This window comes from Gavia stellata, chromosome 24 (genome assembly GCF_030936135.1).
Source record: "Gavia stellata isolate bGavSte3 chromosome 24, bGavSte3.hap2, whole genome shotgun sequence".
Lineage (NCBI taxonomy): Eukaryota > Metazoa > Chordata > Aves > Gaviiformes > Gaviidae > Gavia > Gavia stellata.
In genome coordinates this window covers 6,812,455-6,825,724 of record NC_082617.1, presented here as the reverse complement: position 1 = coordinate 6,825,724, position 13,270 = coordinate 6,812,455, and the positions used below count along the sequence as shown (strand labels likewise).

Here is a 13,270-nt window from a genome sequence, read left to right as displayed (position 1 = left end):
AGCTTTCTCATTTTCAGTGCCATCACCTTTGAAAAGCAGCAATTATACATACCCTAAGGAGAAGCACAGTAGATCATCCTTTCCACTCCTATAGTAATTTCACAAATTTCTATTTCGCTTCTTAATCTACAGGTAATTAAGAGAAATCACTGCTGAAGCTACTTTCTGCACAGTTTTGATATTAGGCAAAGTCATATGTAACCATGTTATATATTAAAATCGTGAATTAACAACTATAAACTCTGTAACTGAATTATTTGTCAAAAACATTTCTCTGCTGAGTTGAGAGCACCATGAGAACAATAGGAGCCTTGGTGTGGGAGGAAGTATGCAGTTCTCTCTCATACATACATGATCCATCCACCCACGAGGAAGATAACAATAGCACAAAAACGACAAGACAGAATTTACAAGTATTAACTGGAAATGCTAGTAACGCTGGACATGGGTATACAATGCCCTGAGAGAATGGAATGAAAGGAAATGTTAGGCTAAAAATAAAAGACGGAAAACACTATAGCGCTGGCATGAGAAATTCTGCATGAACTGCTTTATTTCGGGAACTGTTAATCCTGAATGCTGATTATAAAAAACATATCCTTCAAAGCTAGATTTACCAACATGTAAAATTCAATTAAAAACCTGCCAATTGCCTATCTCCATATAATTACCATGACCACAAATCCAAGACAAGCCCTTTTGATTAGTATAAAATTCTAATTTTTTCAACTAAAAAAAAAAAGTTTCATTTACCACAGCCTAAAGCTACAAACAACTATTCTTTCCTTTCTTACTCTAGCTAGCCTCCGCTTTCTTTGTTCTGTCTTCTCCTTCCATATATTCTCATTTTACCCCACTTCATGGATTCTTACAAGTCCTGTCAGCTTTCCATCTGGTATGCATCTTTTTCTGGAGTGTTCCTTCTATATTATTCTCTTCTACGCTACTGCTGCAAGAACTAAGCCATCTAGGTCTATCATTTTATTGAATCCTCCATCTTCAGCATTTGATTCTACAAACACAAGCTAACAGAGTTGGCATTATGTGTCATGTGTTAAATCATCACCACTCTAGATCCAGACAGGAGGATGACAGGCCCAATAGCCAAATTTCTGAAAAAGGAGGATAGAAACCCGTTTTTCTGTGGGCTAACTCCTAAAAACCCCCACTAAACTACATCACTAATGCACCACAAATTAAACAGATCATGCAGAACACCTGCAAAACAAATACATAAATAAATGATGCTGAATATGCATTAACAAAAGCGCCACACCCATGAAATGAAGATCAATAGCTGTACCTGGATGTAGGTCAAGAGCTAATACAAAACAAAGAGATTGCATGAACTGATGGACGGAGCAACAGACTGCAACCAGACCTTGTGCTCACACATAAGCTATACAAAGAAAATGAATTCACATACCAGGGCTAGTCCAAACTACTTACCAGCAGTTTGGAAAGCTATAAAACAGATTGAGAGAAGTAGTTCAGTGCATTCATACTACTTCACAAACCAGTATTAAAACATTAGAGGCTACCTTTAATTAATTATTTCTTAATACTGAAAAATAAATGAGACTTCACATTTTAGAACGTAAGACAGAGATGAGACCAAGTAACGCCATTTCCTTATTTTATGATCTAGATGCTGGGAGAAAGACAGAATAGCTACTCAGGGGTTTCTTCAGGAAACTTGCTGCTGCAGATACCATATATCTTATTAATTATATGCATCAATAATTAAAGTGAGTTCTATTTTGGGTCTCCTTTCATGCATAATGTAGTTTCCATTTTCTGCTTGTTAAAACGGAGACCATATCCAACACGGTGTATAATTCTGTTATCGCTGAACAAGAATTCCTGAGCATATTTTTTCAAACCATAGTATGCTTTGCAAAGCTAAAAATTATATTTTGATTTTTGAGCTGAGAATCATATTCACCTGGATATTTGTGGGATCCTTATATGACTCATCACTTGCAGTTTGGAGCTTTTCACTGATCCAAGCTTCTATTTCATCCACATCACGACTGAACTGCTGGAGTGTCTGAGATTCTCCTAGCTTTGATCTCTTTTCAATCATTTGAGCTTTCAGGCGAAGCCACCTGTATGCAATTAAATACATACATTGAATGAAAAACTATGACTGCACATGGCATCACATTTAACAGCCTCTAAACATTGCCAAAGAGTATTCTCTTTTACTCAGTATCCACATCCCATCTAAGAGGGCAATACTGACCTGTCCAGAACCTCATTGCGTCTGTTAGCAATAACTCCTTTTGCATAATGATCAGCAGAGATCAACTGGTCAGCAAAAGACTGTAAGACAGCAATTTTCTCTTCCTATTAAAAACAGAAGCCATAAATTAGAACTGTAGTTTCTTAAAGTCAAGTGATGAGCAGGGTCTGGAACAGAACAAGCTTTCTTTCTTCTTTAAATACACATTATTGTAAATGTGACTCTATGAAGAAAGACTATCTTCTACAGGACTGGTAGTAACTTCTTTTGCTAATAACCTCCATAACAAAAACTAAACTATTTTCCCCTTACTTCAGCTACACTTCTCACCTGGACATTGATTGCCTTATCAAAATCTTCATGTTTCTTGATGAGTGCCTCCACACTGTCTAAGGAGTCTCCTTTATCTTCTGTATTTAGGAAAGCCTCTCGGGCAGCCATCCAGTTTTCAGCTTGTTCACAGTCCCGATGAAACAGCTAGGGAGAAAACACTCCAAAGCATGAGAAAGACAGACCAAGAGCACTGCTCATCACTATGAAAGAATAAACTTTCTTATGAAAGGAGGAATTATTTTTCTTTTTAAAAATGCAGAGTACCTGTAGTTCTAGGCACTGGTCTAGCATCATTCTGCGCTGGACCCAGGCCTTCTCTAGGTCTGTCCGTTCTTGATCTAGAATATCCAGTTTCTCCTTGATCTCTGGGCTGGCATAGTGTCCATGAGCCAGAAGTTGTTGTCCAAACTGTTCAAAGGCCTGGAAAGTGCCAGCCCTTGCATCTATTTCAGTGCGGTGTTCCTGCAAGGTACAGAAATGCGTTATTACATAAATAAGACAGCAGAGCTGGAACTGATCTATTTTTGGAACCATAAATGGAAAGTGTCAAAAAAGAAACATTTTTTGATGTTTATGATACACACTTATCTTTCACATACCTGGTGCCTTTCCAATAAAGCTTCAGCTCCAGTCACATCCTTTGCAAGTTCATCTGAGGAGACCAGGCCCCGGATTCCATTGATCCAAGACATAAGGTCCCTGTGAACACACATTAATAGAGAATTTTTCCCTCCCTCCATTGAAATAAGTCAGAACAGGAAAAACAGCCCTTTTTTGAACCCTTCCCAGAAACATCCCTGTGGAACAATAAGCTATATATACTTCGCTAATAATATACCAGACAGACAAATTAGGGGGGAGGGGGATAGCATCTTTACCTGAAGTCACTGAGGAAACGCTGCAGGTCATGAGAATCTCCAAGCTTCTCTTTGCGCTGGTCAGCACGTTTTCCCAGACTATTCCAAGCCTGATTCAACTCAGTACACTTTTCTTGGAGATCTTCAGCAGATTCTGGATGTGACTGGATGAGACGCTGGGCAGTTTCACCAAGAGAATTCACCTAGAATTAAAGAAAGAGACATAAACACAATGAAGGCAGAAAGAATCTTTTCTATCATTCAATAATTTTTGCTGGACAAAAAGAAAGCTTTTGGTTTTGTCCTCCTCGCAATCTCACCTTATCTCCAAGAGCTGCCAAGTCTCTCTCGAAGCCTTCATGTTTGCGCTGCAGAGCCTGCACACTGGCCAAGTCATGTCCATAGTTGTCTGTATTTAATGCTTGATTCTTCTCCTCTATCCATTCTTTTGTTTCATCAGCATCTCTGATTTGAGTGAAGGGAAGGCAAAACCAGAATTAAAATGGAGGTCATACTAGGATCTCCATTACCTAGTAGGTCCCCAATTTCCAGAGAAGCTCACATAGTTGATGGTTCTATTTCATGTTAACAAATCCTTCTTTTTCTAGGAAGGATATAAGGAATTCTTGTTGGACCACTGGTGGTCTAACTTTCATGGAACAAGCTGGGGGTTGAAGTATGATTTGTTTAGAATAGGTCCCCCTGTGTTTTAGAACTCTTATAGACAAAGTATTTCACTGAATTAAGACCAAATATGATACAAACACCTCACCTGTGGAATCTCTGGACTTCATGGGCACTGCCCAACAGCTGGCTTCGCTCCTCTGCTAACTGCTGCAGAGACCTCCAGCGTTCATTCAGTTCCTTCGAAACAAAAACAAATGAAAAAAACCCCACTGATATTGCAGACCACAGTTTTATAGCATTTCTGTTTCCCCAAGAAACTCTCATGCTGGACTCGCTGAAGCTTTATGGTGTCAAACAGAAAACTTTAGTAACCAGTAACATTTTGTTCACTATGCTTACCTGCACCTTCTTCAATCTGCTGACATTTGCAAATATGCCAACAACCCCTTCTTCGCCTCCATTCTTATAAGCTTTACATTTCAGGAGTCTACTGAGAATACTGATAGCAATGCTGGAAGATTTCCTAAAATAGCTGTGCTTCTTTCTTTTACAGTATATAAACTTCATCAAACAGTCAGTAAGATAAATGAAAAGTCAAGATGGGCCTTTCACTACAGGTTAAGGTTACTATATTCTACTTAATTCCAGAAGAACGCACAAATTCAAGTAGCCTAGTTAAATAAAATCATTTTAAGGGTTTCTCCTGAGATTTAAAACCAAATGATTTTATGTATATAATAAGATATTTATGTAACCTGAAAAGCAAATGCTGTACATGTCAATACTTCTTTCATTAAGTTGATTCAAAAGGGTTTATAAAGAGTAATGAAAGACAAAGACTATGGAAAGGGAGGGTAAAAAACATTCTCAGCTTTTAAATCAGCCCAGAAAAAGTTGTATTATTACCTTGATTGAGTTAAAGGTTGCCACTGTGTGTACCATCAAACGTGCAGACTGTATGAAAAGGCAGAAATAAAAAAATGCAGCATTAAAGTCAACTCTAACCAATCAGAGCCAAAAATCAGACTGAAAGAAAACTCCTTAAAAAACCGTAATGACTTGGCCTAGGTCAAAAATACAGACTTTGTAAAATACAACTCTACACAGTGCAGGAAGAGAGAAACACCCTAGCTTTTAAAGGTTTCAATGAAAACCATTGAATTCTTCAATTTTTATATACTTCTTTAGAACAGTATTTTGAACACACTGTTGTTTAAGATGAGAGAGAAACAAGCAATAGGAAAATTGATGCAAGTAAATTACAAAAGCAACTAAGAATAATCAGTTGCAATACCTAATGTATTATAGATCAGAGTAAGAATAGTTAGAAATTTACTAGTGAGTACTATCATGTTAGTGTAAATTGAAACAAACAATAGTAGTCTTAATAAGGACAGAAAAGAGAAAGTTTAAAGTCAACATTCAATAAGTGAATTTAAAAAAAACCCCAAACCCCTAGTCATGGGGACAGAAAATAATCGCCCAAATGGTTTAACTCTTCGCTGAGTTTTTGGCAAAATCAGCTTTGAGCAGTTAATTCAGCTATTTATAGAACATGATCAAAATTGGTGAAGGCTAATTAGAAAAATAATGACCAATTCCCTCCAACGTGCAAACTACTTCTCTGACAATGATGGATTACTTGCAAAATTCATCTCTTTGCAGATATGCACAGAGAAGAACTTATAGTTTGCTAAGTTACTATAAGACTGTTAGGATTCACCGTACATATGTACCATCTGTGTGAGGAAAAAAAATAAATCACCAATTCTTGTTGACATAGCTGCATTTTCTACAATGCTGTCAAAATACTGCATACTTATCTGTTTTTCCCACATTCACACAGCTTAAAAGATGTACAAGCAGCTTTAAGTCTAAGAGGGTGGATGTAAGACATGAAATGTGGGAATGAAATACTAGAGAAAAGCACAGTGTTGGATAATGTCAAAAATATTCAAGATATTTTTGTGCACCAGCAGGTGACAGCTATTCCCTTGCAAGCCACCAATGAATGGAGAAAAGCTTCTTCTAACTATGTAGAAAATGAGCTAGAGATGAATAGTGGAAGAAAAAGATACTGCTATACACATACAACATATTCCTTACTGAAGGAATATTGACATAAATGGCTTTGACTTTCAGGAATAAAAACATTTCATTCTGCTGGATACATAAAAAAAGAACTCATGCTAAGTGAACAGGGACTATTTCTCATCTAGTCGCTACATAATACCTAAAAACATTAGTATAAAAACTGGCATCAGTCTTACAGTACAAGCTCAAAACAAAATGCAGTTTCGCAGCAGAGAGGGAAAAAACAGACTGTCAGCAATTTCTATGGCTAGAGCAATTCTGTTGGAAACCTGTCTCAGTTATTCTCATAATCATACCTGCAAATAGAGAGCTGACATTGTTACTTGACTTTGCCTAGATGGCTTTTATAACAAAGAGTAGTACCTATATGACATCTTTATATATTGATAGAATCTGTATGCAAGTATATGAAGGTGAATTCCTGCTGAATGCTCAACAAGTTTTTGTAACATGCTTGTTGACGTAAACAAGCAAAGTGAAATGGAAGTCACTAACCCTAAATCAATACCAATCCAAACACCTGCTGAGACTAGGACACCATTAAAATCACTTTGTCAAAAGTCTTTAAAAAACAAGGGGGGAATAAAAAAAAAAGAAAAAAGGGCATGTGAGAAGGTGTATGGTCTAAAAAAGATGATGTGCTGTAGTTTTTGGTTTACTTCCCTGTTGTGTGCTACTAAACAATGACACCTACCTTCCAAGGAGAGGCTGTCTTAGAATCAGTTTCATCCTGTTTGAAAATGTGAAGAAACAGCTTTAAATAGGAAGCAAAATCTAAAACTATCAGAATATATTAAAAATCTTTGAAAGTTCTCCATGTTCAATCCTTAATAGAGTACATATGTTTTTACAAGTATTTGCATCATTTTGGGTTATCCTGCTCTGCACTGTTTTGTGGTGTGGGGTAAGACACTCAGGAAATAAACGGATCAAAAATGAGATAATCTTTTTATGTCCATTCAAAGTCATTATTGAGTTCCTTCATGGAAATGGACTACAATTATGGCTGAACTTCTACTTCTACATCCCAAACCTGGGATATAATAATTATATAATATTATATATAGTTTTATATATATAATATTAATATAATTATATAATAATAATTGCCACACTGTCTCAGAAATTAACACTTACCCTGGGCATCATACCATAGACTTCCTGCAAAGGAAAAAGGACAAAACAGAAACAAGTTGTTATTTTCTAACAGAAAGAAAGTTTTTACTGGTTTTGAAAAAGGGAAGATAGCAGAATATATGCTTCCATCCTTCTACAAATTTGTTACCAGCATGTCATTAAGCCAAATAGTGCTTGCACAACCTAAACGTGTAGCAGAAATGGGAGTTTGACTACTCAACCATCTACTGCAACACATCATCTTCAAGCTCAGAAAATAAACAAGCTGCTTCAATACTCTGTTGGCACCGGATAGAATTATTTACAGAAATAGCACAAGTATGTAAAAAGCTTGGGAAAAAAAAACAGGTATGTTACTAAAAAAAAAAAAAAAAACAAAACAGAAAACCCACAAAATCCCTCCCACTGTAAGTTGAGCTCGATTCTATTTCTCTTTTCCCCTAGCATTCCCCACCATTTTTCCTGCAAAGAAATGAAGGCTGAAATTTCAAATTTATATGAAGTAAAACAAATGTATGCATTCCCTGTGACTTCTAATACTATTTTAAAGACTTTCCATTCCTAAAAAAACAAAAGAAAAAAAGCTCTAGATGATGCAATTTGCTACAGCACTATTTAAAAAGAAACAATTCAAAGGGTACCCTTGTGATGGCCACACTACAGAACAAGTATTAAGTATTGCTGGTTAGAATACCAGTATTATCAGACCAGAGAGCAAAAATGAAGAGCAAGAATCTTGCAATGGCACACAAAGCAGAAGACAACAGACAAAAGAAAGGAATAAAGTCTTTTGGTTCTCAAGAGGATTACACTAAGTCAGAAAAAAGTCGACCTGTTGCTGTACTGCTTGCACTTCATCCGCCATCAACCCTTCTGACTCCAGGTCATTCGCAACCTTGTTGATGTCCTTCAGACGTGACTCGTTAGCTTTTAAATCCTGCACAGAACAGTGAAATATCACAGCATTAACATTCACACAAGCAAAACATGTGGAACAAGTTGGCAGACCATGGGTGCCAAAAAGTACATTTTGTGAGCAGCAGGAATTCACCACACTTGACCTTTACAGTTACCAGTGAATATACAATGCATGAGAGTCTATGCCAAGAAACCACAGCTGCCAGCACCAAGCATCAATGGAATAAAGAAACACACTATGGAAGGTTTCCCTACACAAAGTTAATTAACAATCAGGAATGGAATACACTTTTAAACTGTCAGGTATACAACGTTACCAACATGAAGATCAAAAGCTATCAGCCATATTAACTGCATGAATAAGCTAAAAGGCCAACTTAAAAGGTAATTTCACTAAGATGCTTACATGCTTCCAACGAAACAGAGCTCTCCAGCAGAGAGCTTTCTATAAAGCAGAGAGGGAATCTGGTTTAAAAAGTAGTAGTGGAGAACTTGTACTTAAAATTTAATAGGTGACACATTTTCATTTCAACCATCAGCTTATTCTTAAAGAACCCAAACCCAGCAACTGCTATCATCTTCTCACCTACAGTATTAGGTTGGCCTAAATTGTTTGTTAGCCAACTTTCAAGCTGTAAACATGATAATGTCCACAGAACTGTTGCATTACTGTTTTTTCCAATGTGCAAGGTCAGGCATCTTTGCATTTCAGTGCTCAGTATCTTACCAAAGTAGACAGAATAAATATATCTGCCCAAGCAATTCTTTCACACCTCATGCAAAGAAAAAAATAAATAAATAAAGAAGTGTTGCAAAAATTGGGAGAAAAAAATAAAACTGAAAGGCTATCAGCATTTTGAAGCAGAGAATTATTTTTTCATATCTTAGAAAACACTCTACAGATGGAAACTAAACCGCATCTTTCTTTCAACAAAAAGGAAGAGGAATAGCTTAACTGAAGGTTATTCTTTACACAAAACAAAATTCTTCCAAAGTTTGGCAGGTTCTATACTTGAATGTGTTGAAAGAGTGTTTCAGTTCTCTGGGAGCCAGGAAGCTTGTAGCAACCTGGAGACTGTAAGCAAACTGAAGACTTTTGAACACGGGATTCTCTCTATCCTCACAAAACAAAACAGAAAAATGCATATATACCTTTTTATTTCCCAAAGCTATGTTCTCTTCTCAACTATACTCAGCTATGAAAAATTATCATGGACATATAATCAGAAAGCCTGAGGGGAGAGACCAAAACCAAACATGTACATTATGCAGCATTACAACATACCTTCTGAAAATCATCAAATTTCTTCTGTAGCACCTCCACCTGCTCCAGATCAGCACCCACTTCCTCATTTGTGAGTGCAGCTTCTTTCTCATTGATCCACTGCTGAAGTTCATTAGCTTCACGGAAAAGCATAAATTTTTTGCAGCTTTTTTCTAGCATGCCTTTACGTTTTTCTCCCAGCTCAAGAAGAGAGTGATACCTGGAACAAGCAGAAAAGGAAAGCAGGTGGCAGTCAGATTGAACTGAGCAGAGTCCGTAATTTACCAAGTACGGGTATCACCAAAGATGTGGTAAATCCCTGCAGTCTACACACTATTCTTCTACAGAATGATCTACCTGTACATGATTAGGTCAATGTAAACTGCACATGTTTCTCCTCTACGTGGATATGCACACCAAAATGAGATCTCCCACACGCAACACTTCACTGGGTAAAAGCAAACCCAAATCACAGCTTAGGCCAGGGTACGCTCTTAAGCTACAACAGCATTGCAGTGCAGGAATGACTCCATAGGGTCTTACATTCTGAGAAGTATTGTCCTGTAGTACATCAAGTTTGCCATCAGATTATTAAAATCCATTATCCTCCCAGCTACTGGACATAAATGTCTTACCTAGCCATTATTCAGTGCAAAATCTGCTGAATATTTTAAAAAAGGTGTTACTTCTTTGATAATACAATTATATTCAACTGCAAAATCCATGAAACTCATTTCATACACTGTTTTTATATCTGTGGAATTCCCAACAATATCAGTGAAATTACTCCTCATTTACATTAGAATAAATGCAAAGTAAAACCTCCAAAGTGTTTAAATTGGTTTGAACAGGCAAATAAACCTCGAAAGACCAGTCATTTATTTAAAACCACAAGAAAACTGATGTCTCCTATCTGATTCCTGGTAACCAACTAGACACAGAGGATCCTACAAGACCCTTCCCAAGCTGTTGCTGAAAAAAGCCAATGGAAGTTTTACAGTCATTGATAATGAATTACAGAGCTCTTCAGCAATGCATAATGCCTGTTTTTAAAGAACCTGCGTTCAGAAAAGCCACAACCTTAACACACATTCTTACTGTGACCCTATTTTAAGTCTTCCGGAAGATGAGATGAGATATTCTAGCTGCACCTGAATGTTTTTTTTATATCCTGCATCGCATCAGATTGCACATTGGTCTACTGCAGTGATCAACAGCAGCGCTGATTCTCATTATTAAGCCATGAGGATATCCATTTTGATGTTATTAAATCAAATAATGTAAGACACTGCTGAGATACCTGCAGGGGCCTCAAACAGGGAAAGGGCAGCCTTACAATGTTTTCATTTCCCACCTTGGAGCACACAGGCAAATACTGAGCAATTACACCTCCCAACTCAAAGAGTTCAACGATGTAGCATTTTCCTAACCAATAACTCAGAGGTGACAAAGTCTGTTGAAGAAAATCCTTGATACCCTGGGCTGTAATGCCTACGCGTCAAACTGATAGTCAACTCTAAGTCTTTCCATGGAAGCAGAGACTTTGTGGTTTCCTGTCTATCCTGGTTTAAGGCTGGATGGAAAGGAACTAAGAATCTTTCTTACTGGGTTTGAATGGAAACGTTCTACCCTGACTTGAGGAAAACACTGTTTTAAAGCCTGCCCCGACTGCAGATGTTTGCCTCGGCATACAGTTTTAGGTATTAAATACCTGCGAATCTCATAAAGGATCTGGGGCAAAATTCCTTTGAAGCAGACCTTCCCTTAAAATTGCTTTGCAACACCTTCAAAGATTAACATAATACTTTCACTTTTGATTCTCAAGAAATATATTCTCTATGAAAAGACAGTCAGGCACAGCCAGTGAATGCTATTACTTTGGATCTCCCAGCAACTTTCAAGAACATAATGCAAACTTGGTATTTTTTTCCCAGAGACTTGAATACAAGTTTGAAAATTATATTAATGTTGTAATTAAAAAAAAAAAAACCACCCATATAAATAAACTAATGCTTTTTGACTACCCAGCATGAATGTTACTTTAACTATGATAACCCCACCCTTCCCAAACTCCAAGGTATTCATACATGATGTAATACTTGGTATATATATTTTATATATATTTATATAAACAAACTAGTATTTCTATCTGCACCCCAGAAAATGCAAGATAACGCTTTTTAAAGAAAACAGTCTAGATATCACTAAAGCCTCATTTGGTAAGCAAAATCAGTATAATGGAAAATAACATCATCAACCAATTTAGCAGCACAGAGGTGACTGACAAGATAAGCAGCTGGCTGGATGGCTGGCTATAAAGAACATGAAACACATACCACGACACTCATCTAAACTAAAATAATTCACATTGCAGAAATTGCTTCCTTCACATCTCTTTGAAGCAGCTTTCCCAAAGAAAGAAACAAACAAAGGGAGAATGAGCAGTGACAGTATGGAGACAGCATGGTTTAGAAAGGGCTAATCCTACTCACAGTTCTTCGACCTGTTTCATACGCAGAGATACACTGCCGACTTCCTTAGTTATGAGAGTCCTGCACAGACAGAGGGAGCACAGCAAATGCATGCAAAAAATTAGTCAGATTAACAAAAATAATGAAAGCAGCAGCTCCATCCATGGGTCGTCTGTGGTAGGAGGTGATTAAGAGTTTACATTTAAATGGAGAAAATTAGGTGTCGTTCAGAAGCAAACAAAGCAAATCAGACCAGGATTACAATTCACATAAGGAAACCTCAGCAGTACAGTTGAACTCTCTCTATAAGGTCTCCTCATTTCCTGATCATTGTGCCATGTGATTGTAAACTAAAGGGTCGTCCCCTCTCCTTGGCTCTAAATTAAGGCATCCCCATTCTAGTTCTTAAAAGCAAGACGCTAACCCATAGAGAAAGTTACACATTATTAAAATCCTGAACAATGTGTCACAATTTTCCAGCATCCTTTCTTCTCACTGGTACAAGCTTTTTTACTATTTTTTGGTTTGGTTTTTTTTAGGGGGGGGTTGTTCTTTTTTAATTCTAGAGCTGAAGCTAGTAATTATTGTATGTCACTGTAATAACTGGTGACTCAAAACAACTGCGTGGGAAGAAATTCTCATGTAGAATGACAGTGTAGCTGTGCAAACAGATGGGAGTATGCATAAAACTTTCAGCTTTGGCTTCCAAGTGGCTTGATAAGATGAGCCAGTAGCTCACAGCTATCACCCACAGCCCCTGCTTGAACTAATCTATAACTACCATGTGCTTTAGGAGGCCATTACCAAGCAACCATACAGTTTTCTCTATTTGCAATGGCATGTTCCTCTTTTAAAAGAAAAAAAAAAAAAAGGAGAGGGGCACGTTTTAGCCATGTAATGGCAACAAATAATGGCACCACATTTCAGGAGAATAAGTAATGAGCTAGCACCAAAGTAGTCACAGCTCCTAAGGAGGTCACCTCCAGAGGTAGCCCTATATAGGGAGGGTACTGTACTTTATGTAACCAAATTTAAGAAAGCTTTTCAAAACAGATCACACATTAAGAAGTGACAACTACAAATACAAGAGCTGCTTAGGACAGATATAACTCACAAACAAGTTTAAGTTGTTAGGTACAACAACAAAAGGAACACATAAAATACTGAAGTCAGACAGCAAGTTGAGCTCTAGTGTCATGAGTTTTACAGTTAAAAAAATGGGAAAAGCAACAAGAAAATCTAGAATAAGAATACAACAACTCAATATGGTGTCCCTCGTAAAGAAGCCCCTTGTTTTGCTCCAATTAATTACTCCCTAGTCTAA

At 37.2% G+C, this 13,270-nt stretch overlaps 1 protein-coding gene across 5 annotated transcripts in view; it reads right to left on the bottom strand.

Moving 5' to 3' along the window:
• Window positions 1-13,270, bottom strand: part of SPTAN1 (spectrin alpha, non-erythrocytic 1) — a 52,458-nt gene that overhangs the window by 13,799 nt on the left and 25,389 nt on the right. For 2 of the 5 annotated variants that reach the window (XM_059829057.1, XM_059829059.1), the window contains exons 24-37: window positions 9,497-9,695; window positions 8,126-8,230; window positions 7,294-7,317; window positions 6,851-6,886; window positions 4,969-5,016; window positions 4,208-4,299; window positions 3,756-3,900; window positions 3,457-3,638; window positions 3,178-3,277; window positions 2,843-3,040; window positions 2,576-2,722; window positions 2,246-2,349; window positions 1,946-2,108; window positions 1,450-1,464 (exon numbers count right to left, since the gene is read on the bottom strand). In XM_059829057.1, the coding sequence (XP_059685040.1) occupies window positions 1,450-1,464; window positions 1,946-2,108; window positions 2,246-2,349; window positions 2,576-2,722; window positions 2,843-3,040; window positions 3,178-3,277; window positions 3,457-3,638; window positions 3,756-3,900; window positions 4,208-4,299; window positions 4,969-5,016; window positions 6,851-6,886; window positions 7,294-7,317; window positions 8,126-8,230; window positions 9,497-9,695 (1,558 nt within the window). Of the gene's footprint in view, window positions 1-1,449; window positions 1,465-1,945; window positions 2,109-2,245; window positions 2,350-2,575; window positions 2,723-2,842; window positions 3,041-3,177; window positions 3,278-3,456; window positions 3,639-3,755; window positions 3,901-4,207; window positions 4,300-4,968; window positions 5,017-6,850; window positions 6,887-7,293; window positions 7,318-8,125; window positions 8,231-9,496; window positions 9,696-11,967; window positions 12,028-13,270 lie in introns of all 5 variants that reach the window. The other 3 variants (XM_059829058.1, XM_059829060.1, XM_059829056.1) reach the window with 2 other exon arrangements.